We start from the raw sequence: 9,299 nt of genomic DNA, 5'->3' as shown, positions 1-9,299 counted from the left end.
CTTTGTTTTGCTTGAGGCACTTTTTACCTTCTGCCAGTAAATCCTATGCTGCTTCAAATCAGCGCATCACTATGCAGCTGACGCTGGAGGCGCTCTTGTCTGGTGCCAGGAGCATAACGCCCTTGCGGGCGCAAGCACTTCTCGAGCCAGAGGACAGCTCCTCCTCGGACTTTGTCGAGTCGCCCGAGGGGGAGTCTTCGCCGGAGGTCTCCGACTCCGATGGGGAAAACACGTCGAGTGGCGCCGACGACCGGCGCGGAGCTGGCGAGGCGTCTCCGTCCCTCACTGTGACGTCGGGTGCCTCCGGAGAGCTCGACACCCCTGGGGTGCTTGCTGCTGGTCCGAGCTCGCCTGCTTCCTCCCCGGCATCGGTCGGGTCACGCCGGTCCTTGGGCATTGCCGCGGCGTCGCCGCCGTCACGGGCGGCTACCACTGACTTGGCTACCGCTGACTCGGAGGCTAGCGAGGAGGACTACCTCGAGCGGTACCGTGTTCCCGTGTCCAGCCTCCCTCCGTCCGCTGCCCCAGGCGGACCCCAGGGCAGCGCCGGCTCCTTGTCGGCGGCTGCCCTTTCTCCGTCCGCGGGCCGCCCGCTTTGTGGCGGCAGCGGACGTCTCGACTGACAGTGGTCAGTCGGCTGCCTCCGGGTATCGCGTCTAAGGGATGTTATTCCTCCTGCATGCTCCTGCTGCTTGTTGCTTGATTGCTTGACCCTTAGGCTGCTTGTCTGCGCGGCTTCTCGCTTGGGCTGGCGATGCCGCGTCTGGGTGCCAGCAGTGCTGGTTCTTTTCGGGCTTGTGTTTTGTGTGTGTTTGTGCAGCTTCTCGCTGTGGACTGTGTACCTGCCGGTTCAGCTTGTTCCTGCTTTGTTTTGCTTGAGGCACTTTTTATCTTCTGCCAGTAAATCCTATATCTTTTCGGGCTTGTGTTTTGTGTGTGATTGTGCAGCTTCTCGCTGTGCGCTGTGTGCCAGGAGGTTTAGCTTGTTCCTGCTTTGTTTTGCTTGAGGCACTTTTTACCTTCTGCCAGTAAATCCATTAGTGCAGCTTCTCGCTGTGGACTGTGTGCCTGCCGGTTCAGCTTGTTCCTGCTTTGTTTTGCTTGAGGCACTTTTTATCTTCTGCCAGTAAATCCTCTACCCCTCATTAGTACCCAGTGGTGTCGAGCTCTCCGGAGGCACCCGACGTCACAGTGAGGGACGGAGACGCCTCGCCAGCTCCGCGCCGATCGTCGGCGCCAGCCGGGGGGCGTTCTGCGTCATCAGGCACATCAGCCGGGGCAGGTGGGATCGCCGCGCCATCTGCAGCCGGTGCAGGAGCCTTCACACGACGGTAGAGGATCGCTCCAGCATTATGAACGAAGTCGTGCGCCCGAATCTCGAGCAGTGAACGTCCAGGCTATGAGGAGAGGGCAGCGTCCGTGACATTGGCTGGTCAGAGTACCAAGCGAGGAAGTAGACCCTCAGAGGGCGTGAACTCGTCCCCTCCCCGACTATGCGGAAGCTCCCGCTTGAACCTCGCAAACTCTAGCAGGTCGGGAGGAAGGCCAGCGGTGGTATTTCTCAAGCGCCAGGTGGACAGAGAGGTCAAAGCGACGAATCTGTGACTGGACCCGCGGGAGAAACGGAGATGACCCCTGGAGGAAGAAGCGCAGCTTCTGGAGATGGCTCGCCCTCACCAGCGTCTTGAACATGAAGCCATGCTGGACGAGCCCGAGCTTCGAGAGCTCTTCGTTGAGGGTAGAAACCTTCGCTCAGAGCTGACTAGCATGAAATCCATCGGTGCCGATAGGCAGGCCGCCAAGTGTAATCCCGCCAGTGACGACCTCGAAGTGAAGAAGTTGAGTCTTGAGACGGCGCTTAAGGCTCTTTCAGCTGCGAGAGATCAGGAGGTTTAGGGTTTAGGGTAGTCCGATTTACTGGCAGAAGGTAAAAAGTGCCTCAAGCAAAACAAAGCAGGAACAAGCTAAACCTCCTGGCACACAGCGCACAGCGAGAAGCTGCACAATCACACACAAAACACAAGCCCGAAAAGAACCAGCACTCAGCGGCTGGCACCCAGACGCGGCACCGCCAGCCCAAGCGCGAAGCCGCGCAGACAAGCAGCCTAAGGGTCAGGCAATCAAGCAACAAGCAGCAGGAGCATGCAGGAGGAATAAAATCCCTTAGACGCGATACCCGGAGGCAGCCGACTGACCACTGTCAGTCGAGACGTCCGCCGAGGCTGCCGCCACAAAGCGGGCGGCCCGCGGACGGAGAAAGGGCAGCCGCCGACAAGGAGCCGGCGTTGCCCGGGGTTCCGCCTGGGGCAGCGGACGGAGGGAGGCTGGACACGGGAACACGGTACCGCTCGAGGTAGTCCTCCTCGCTAGCCTCCGAGTCAGCGGTAGCCGAGACCAACACCGGTTTAGGGCCCGGTTTAGGGTAGTAGGGTTTAGGGTTTAGGGTTTAGGGTTTAGGGTATTGCGTCTAAGGGATTTTCAAAGTTTATTCCTTCTGCATGCTCCTGCTGCTTGTTGCTTGATTGCTTGACCCTTAGGCCGGGCTGCTGTTACGAAGATTTACTGCTCTTCTGCGCGGCTTCGCGCTTGGGCTGGCGATGCCGGGTCTGCTGACGGTTGCCAGCAGTGCCAGTGCTGGTTCTTTTCGGGCTTGTGTTTTGTGTGTGATTGTGCAGCTTTTGCTTGAGGCACTTTTTACCTTCCGAAGTTCTGCCAGTAAATCTTCACTTAGCCCGGAGGCATCCGACTGACCGCTGTCAGTCGAGACGTCCGCTGCCGCCACAAACTTCGCGGCTGGCGGTACGGTCGCGGACGGAGAAAGAGCAGCCGCCGACAAGGAGCCGGCGCTGCCCGGGGGTCCGCCGGGGGCACGAGCACGGTACCGCTCGAGGTGACGCATCCAGTCCTCCTCACGAGGCACTTTTTAAAAAACCTTCTTCCAGTAAATCTCCCCCGCCTCCGAGTCAGCGGTAGCCTGCGAGACTAACACCACCCGTGACGGCGGCGACGCCACATCAATGCTGAGTTTTACTCGCATAAGGTAAATAGTGCCTCAGAGAGAGGAAACTTCGGAACTTAGCGGCAAACAGTCCTCCTCTGACTGTCCTTAGCAGGCCTGAGGCGCAGCGGCCGCCGCCGGGACCGGCTCGGAGACGCGGCCGCATTGACGGCACGGCCTCGGTCTCGGCGGCCACTGCGCCCGCTGAGGACAGTGAGGAAGACTGTTTGCATGTAGAATGTTTACTGGCAGAAGGTAAAAAGTGCCTCAAGCAAAACAAAGCAGGACCCGTAGCTAAAACTGCCGGTGTGTGGGGCTGTGTGCTTTTGCTTGAGGCACTTTTTACCTTCTGCAAGCGAGTAAACATTCTCGTAAAGACAAGATAGCATCAAGAGTGGCGCTGGACTCGGAAGCCTCTCCGTCTAAACATCACCATGACGGCGGTACGGTCTGATGAGGCTTCCGACTGCACTGCCAGTGCGGCACTGTTCATTCACCCGCCGTCACGGTGACAGTGACCGCCGGCCGCGCGGGACGGTCGGGCCCCGGGTCCGATCGGCGGGCCGGCCGCAGTCACTGCCGATCATCATCGGATGGCAGCCGCCAGTGTCGGGCAGTACCTTCTGGTCCTCACTCAATGTACATGACCCCCTACCCCCATCACTCCCATCATAAAGTCCTTTCTCACTACCCCCTACCCCTCAATCCCCTCTCTTTCTCATTGCTTCCACCCCTACCCGGTGGGTGGCCCCCTGCAGTGACAGAGTGACCGGCCATGGCGCTGCCTGTCGTGGCGATGTCGGCGCGGCATGGCGCGGGAGGAGGAAGAGACCCCTTCTCCTCTGGTCCCAGGCGGATGCCAAAGTCGCACAGCAAGCAGGGCAAGGGCAGTGGCTTGTCGTCCTTGACCTCCTCACTGTATGAGGCTGACGGGGACTGGGGCTACATACCAGATGGAGAGGAGGTAGCGATGGCAGGATTTCTCGAGAAGGAGTCAGTGGACATGACATGGAGCCGCCGGTATGTCTGTGTTTGTAAGACAAGAATCTTCTTTGCCAAGGAGGCAGAGTCGCCCGTCATCGACAGCATCCCTCTCTCCGAGATCAGCCATGTCTCCCTCAATGATGAGGGCAATGAACTGGATTTCCGAGAACGGAAGGAGGAGAGAGAGGAAGGGGCGACAAATGACTGGAAGCATCCGCATTTCTTTGAAAAGTTTGTGAAGATGTCCTCCTCCTCCCTCAATCTCAATAACGCCATAGAAAACGTCCGAATCTTCCACGTTCACACGACCCCTGGTGGATTCAACAGCGGCAGGACATACATTCTAAGGGCAAGCTCTCCAGATGCGTGCAGGTCGTGGATCCTTGCCATCGAAGAAGCGCGTATGAAGGAGCTCAAGAGGATCAACAGTATGTATGGAACCCTTGCAAGGATGCGGTTTCAATGCAAAGAGATATACGAATCTGACACCGTTCAGTTCTCGGTCGGCTTTATCATCTTCTTGAATTTTCTTTGTAGTGTAATCAACTATGAGCTGCTTCCGCAACCTGGGTCACATCTCGACAATCTTTTCAACATCTTTGAAATCGTTTTTCTTTCCATCTTTTCAGTGGAGCTTGCTCTGAATATGTTTGCACATTGGTTTTTCCCATTCGTCACCGATGGATGGAATGTAAACATCGTATATACGCCTTGTAAGACCTCACGTGCAGCACAGATCTTCGACTTCATCGTTGTTGTCATCTCCATCTTATCGCAAGTCATCGAGAATCTGCCTGGAGTGAGCTTGCTTCGTCTGATCAGGATCTTTCGAGTGGGCGGATGACGTGGCAGGAGAGGCAGTGAAGTTGTTGCAGGTGATCCGACTGATCAAGAAGATGCAGTCTCTTAGGGTCATCATCAACTCTCTCACGTCTGCCATCATCCCTGTCTCCAACGCCTTCTGCGTCCTCCTTCTCTTCTCCGCCCTCTACTCCGTTGGTGAGGTTGCGAGGCAAGCGCGAGATGACGTGGAGCAGGTCATGGCTGTGATTTTCTTCGGGGGTTATGAGCACCTGCAAGATCAGTTTGGGACCTTCACCGTGTCTCTCTTCACTGTCTCCTGCTTGTCTCCTGTCGCTGCTCCTGACGCTTTTCTAAGATGTTTCAAATCGCTACGGGCGACGGCTGGATCACCGACATCGTGCGGCCTCTCAATACAGGAGACCTCAAGCATGACTTCCCGGTGAGATGAGTGCAAGATGAAGCGAGCGCAATGACCGGGCTGAAGATCAACTTCTTCTTCATCTCCTTCTATCTTATCGCTGGGATTGTGATGCTCAACATCGGTATTGGTTGAATTTACCTTCATCTCCCATAATGTCTTGACGTAGTTGTTGCGGTTCTACTGGATGAGTTTGTACAAGCGACTTCAGAGATGAAGGCCAAGAGCGGGTCTCAAGCTCATCAGGTCCGTCCAAACAGCAGCACTACAGCGTTGACAGGCAGATCAGCGAGGGATATTTTCTCTCGATCCGCTGCTGAGGATGTTGTCAAACTTTCGGACGTCAGCGGATCTGTCATCTCGCATTCAATCTCTTTATGAAGTTGGAGCTCATCTCATTCTTGTTCCTCTTTCTCCTCCATCTTAGCGATCGTCATCTCCTTCTCAGCCTCGTTCTTCATCTCCTTCTCAGCCTCGTCCTCCACCTTGTTCCTCATCTCCATTTCTCCTTGCCCGTCCTCTACTCTCTCACTCCCTTTCCCAGATTCTTGATGCCAACGGCAACGGCGAAGGTGAAGTAGATAAAGGAAGAACCTTGGAGGTTGTAAACTTTGCCCTCGTCGCAGTTTCTTTTCAGGAGCTTTCAGAGGGTCTTAAGAAGATTTCAAGCTCTACGCACGAAACACCTGTAAGTCCTCACCTGCTCTCGAGCTCAGACCATCCCATACCTGCCGCTTCCCTCAGTCTCTTCTCTCTCCAAATTTCTCTGCTCCTCCTGTTCTAGATCGTCTGGTCGACGACTTCCCTTCCAACCTTGAGGTCCCCCGCAGGTTCACCTTTCTCCTGACGACTACCACACTATCACCATGGGGCCTGACGGAACTTTCTGTCAAGCCAACGGCTGCCTCAGGTGAAGGAGGAGGAGGTAAAGTGAAAAGTGACATCGGGGCAGCTCAGAGAGGTTTGAGAAGATGATAAGATATCACCTTTTCCTCTATGTGCAGGTTCCGCTACCTCCTTCTCCTTCTCCTCCATTCTCTCTGCCTCCTTTTCCCTTCCGTTTCTTTCCTTTTTTTTTCTGCTCTTCCCTTTTCCTTTCCTTCCCTCTTCCTCTCCAATGCCACAAGTTGATCCTCTTTCTTTGGCTGACTTGAAAATCAGCGTCAGCTGGCTGTGGGGATTCTGCAGGAGTCGAAGAGCAAGACGCTGTCCTCCTCTGCCGCTGCTCTCTTCGGCATCAAGGTGAGCTTCTCCTCACTGTCTGGTCGTGACGTTGACCGCCAGCTTCTCATGCTCCAATCGAATTCCGCCTCCGGCAAGTCAGCGGCACAGGAGATGGGCAGACACGAGGGGGAGGAGGAGGCGAGAGAGACGAGCAGCTCGTCGTCGCACTCAGAGATTCTGACCCGCCTGAGCACCATCGAGAAGCACGTCAAGACCATCACCCAGCAGAAGGAGAGGATCCTCCACCTCGAGCACAAGGCGAGGAGGAAGCAGAGGCGAGGGGGAGGCGAGGGGGAGGCGAGGGGGAGGCGAGGGGGAGGCGAGGGGGAGGCGAGGGGGAGGCGAGGGGGAGGCGAGGGGGAGGCGAGGGGGAGGCGAGGGGGAGGCGAGGGGGAGGCGAGGGGGAGGCGAGGGGGAGGCGAGGGGGAGGCGAGGGGGAGGCGAGGGGGATGACGTCGCGGCAGGTGGACTTGCTGCTGTCGCAAACCAACGGGGACAAGTCGGAGGGTCTGGACTCCTCCTTCGACGTCATCAAGCGGGTCCGCCTCGACTGAAGTTGACCAGCCTGATGACGTGGCGCAGCTTCACTTCTTCAATCACCCCAACTCGCTGAGCAACAGGAAGCGATCGGACGCGTCGGAGAGGTCGACGCAAGACGAGGTCCCGCCTGTCTTTCCTTCTTCTTTTCCCTCCTCACATTTTTGCCACCAAGTGTGCAACGCCAGAGGACAAGTCTCGATCAATCTACTCGTGGATATCTGCGGCCGTCCTTCCGAGGACATGAAGGAGCAGCAGGGGGGGAGGCAGCGAGCACAAGCCCTTCTCTCCTTGTCTGAGCTTCGCTTGTATGTTAGAACAACCTCTTCAAAGTTCCACCCATCTGTTATGCGAGACAACCGCCCACTTGCAACGCCAAATCGAAGCTTGAAGCTTTAAAGTTCACTCTTCACACTTTCCACTTCAAAGTCCTAACTTCACACCTTAGAATTCAAACTTCACACCTTAGAATTCAAACTTCAGGCCTCAGAATTCAAACTTCAGGCCTCAGAATTCAAACTTCAGGCCTCAGAATTCAAACTTCAGGCCTCAGAATTCAAACTTCAGGCCTCAGAATTCAAACTTCAGGCCTCAGAATTCAAACTTCAGGCCTCAGTGAAAGTTTCTCTCGCCATCTTCTCAGTGAGCCTGAGGCTCTTGACGACGATCAGCTGAGGTCGCACTCGCTCCTGGGCGGGCTTACTCGAGGAGGTTGAGCGACCAGACGCACCTGAACATGGCGGATGCACCGCAAGACAGCGTCGAGGTCCCTGCTCGATCAGTCAGCGCCTGACGCAGCCAGAGTTCGGAAATCTCCTCTGGCTGCTTCTGCTGCTGCACCTGTTGCCGTTGATGTCGATGAACACCTTGTTCCTTCCTCTCCCGATGTCCGCCAGCTTCTCCGTCTCACGTCTATTCAGGAGCAGGAGGAGCAGGAGAAAGGTTCACCTCTTTGAGGCAATCAAGGGTGATGAACTTCAAGTTCGGGGATCCGAACGTCGCTTGTGCCTGCATGCGATCATCCTTCTCCTCCTGCTTCGCCCGTTCCCGCACCTGTGCGACGCGCTCGGGCATCACGTCGACTCCGACAGCATCTCCGCAGGCACTGCAAGTCTCGTCAACGAAGGAAGAGAAGGAGGGATGAAGAGTAGAGTCGACCTACCGGGCGAGGATGACGGAACAGCGACCGAAGTCAGACCCGATCTCAAGCGCCTTGTCGCCTTCCACCACCTTGCAAGGCCTCAGAGCCCCGAGCTAGCTGAGCTGCGCTGACCTGCGAGTACGCCAGATAGTGGTAATGATGCGTCTCGGGGACGACCAGCACCTGAACTCGTCATGGCCACGAGTCAGCAATGTAGAGGAGCAGTAATGCAGGAGGAGGTACCGTCATGCCTTGCAGCAGCTTCTCCACCTCGGATCGCCAACATTGCACGATCTCGTCTTTAATCCTCACCATCACGCGACCAGGACCAAAAGCAGCGACGACTCCCCTCATTCTCATCTTCTTTCCTGCGAGCAGGGAGTGAGCGAGAGGTTCGCTTTCCTGCCAACCAACGTCGTGAGTGAAGAACGAACACTGAGTCGCCTGCTTGCAGTTCTTCTGTCTTGCTCGGGCAGTCTGGCAGATGTCCGAGAACGTAGGAGTATCCGAGCTCCCTTCCCGGCAGTTGCACGTTCTCACGAGCAGCAGCCTTGACGGCGACTTGCTTGGTGGCGGGTTGATGTGCTTGCGGCCTGGGAGGGTCCAGGAGGATCTCTGACGGTTGAGAGTGAGCGACAAGATCGCATCCTCTTGTCTCACTCAGTCGCGCGATGCCTCGCAGGGCAGCTGCCAGGACCCCGGGAAAGAGCGACTTGCTGTCAGCCCAGCTGTAAACCTTTGAGCTCAGAGACAGTCAAGTCACCCGAAGAGAGTGAAGCAGCTCCTCATGGCAGCCAAGAGAAACTGGAGCCGAGAAACAAGAGTCAGCCTCCTCGCGAGCTCCACAGTTGGGCTCACCTGCCACGGGGAAGCTCGCCCGCCCTGAAAGATTTCCTGCTCGAACGGTGACGGCAAGGACAAGATCAAGCTCACTCACTTCGCATGCCCATCTTCCTCTTCTATGAAACCCCAGCCCCTCCCATAACCCTGGTCTGCACGATCGGAATGGAGGAGGAGGAGCAACGACCGTATCATTCACAGCAGCTGAGAATCAAGAGGCCGATACCTATAGCAGTCATCCAACGAGATCTCTGTCACAAACTTCGCGCTTTTCCAGCTGTAGCTGCGCAACCTGACCATCAATGTGCCTCCTCCTCCTCCTCCTCCACAACCACCACCATCTTCCTCCTCCC

General features: G+C 56.4%; 4 protein-coding genes across 4 annotated transcripts in view; 2 read left to right on the top strand and 2 right to left on the bottom strand.

Annotated features, from left to right (window-relative positions):
• Window positions 1–623, top strand: part of GUITHDRAFT_119119 (hypothetical protein) — a gene marked incomplete at both ends in the record, with an annotated part of 1,099 nt that extends 476 nt beyond the window's left edge. The window contains one exon of the mRNA XM_005821608.1: window positions 38–623. Coding sequence (XP_005821665.1) covers window positions 38–623 — 586 coding nt within the window. The remainder of the gene's footprint in view (window positions 1–37) is intronic.
• Window positions 624–3,773: 3,150 nt separating this feature from the next.
• On the top strand, window positions 3,774–7,212 carry GUITHDRAFT_147007 (hypothetical protein; the record flags this gene model as incomplete). Its single annotated transcript, XM_005821607.1, has 16 exons — window positions 3,774–4,673; window positions 4,719–4,781; window positions 4,858–4,986; window positions 5,020–5,082; window positions 5,142–5,225; window positions 5,271–5,328; window positions 5,374–5,450; window positions 5,749–5,776; window positions 5,831–5,892; window positions 6,035–6,114; window positions 6,157–6,208; window positions 6,366–6,446; window positions 6,489–6,635; window positions 6,893–6,967; window positions 7,011–7,088; window positions 7,141–7,212. 16 exons carry the CDS (start codon window positions 3,774–3,776, stop codon window positions 7,210–7,212), a joined length of 2,049 nt encoding a protein of 682 aa, XP_005821664.1.
• Window positions 7,213–7,570: 358 nt separating this feature from the next.
• Window positions 7,571–8,895, bottom strand: GUITHDRAFT_119116 (hypothetical protein; the record flags this gene model as incomplete). The annotated part of the gene is made up of 11 exons (XM_005821606.1): window positions 7,571–7,654; window positions 7,696–7,735; window positions 7,806–7,870; window positions 7,914–7,973; window positions 8,019–8,070; window positions 8,128–8,195; window positions 8,239–8,289; window positions 8,350–8,474; window positions 8,647–8,721; window positions 8,767–8,834; window positions 8,870–8,895. The coding sequence occupies 11 exons, from the start codon at window positions 8,893–8,895 to the stop codon at window positions 7,571–7,573; spliced, it is 714 nt and encodes a 237-aa protein (XP_005821663.1).
• Window positions 8,870–9,299, bottom strand: part of GUITHDRAFT_155654 (hypothetical protein) — a gene marked incomplete at its 3' end in the record, with an annotated part of 2,276 nt that continues 1,846 nt past the window's right edge. The window contains exons 5-8 of the mRNA XM_005821605.1: window positions 9,173–9,229; window positions 9,044–9,098; window positions 8,965–9,003; window positions 8,870–8,910 (exon numbers count right to left, since the gene is read on the bottom strand). Coding sequence (XP_005821662.1) covers window positions 9,182–9,229 — 48 coding nt within the window. The remainder of the gene's footprint in view (window positions 8,911–8,964; window positions 9,004–9,043; window positions 9,099–9,172; window positions 9,230–9,299) is intronic.

Source organism: Guillardia theta, assembly GCF_000315625.1.
Source record: "Guillardia theta CCMP2712 unplaced genomic scaffold GUITHscaffold_140, whole genome shotgun sequence".
Taxonomy (NCBI): domain Eukaryota; class Cryptophyceae; order Pyrenomonadales; family Geminigeraceae; genus Guillardia; species Guillardia theta.
The sequence above is the reverse complement of the archived record's forward strand: the minus strand, read 5'-3'. Positions and strand labels throughout refer to the sequence as shown.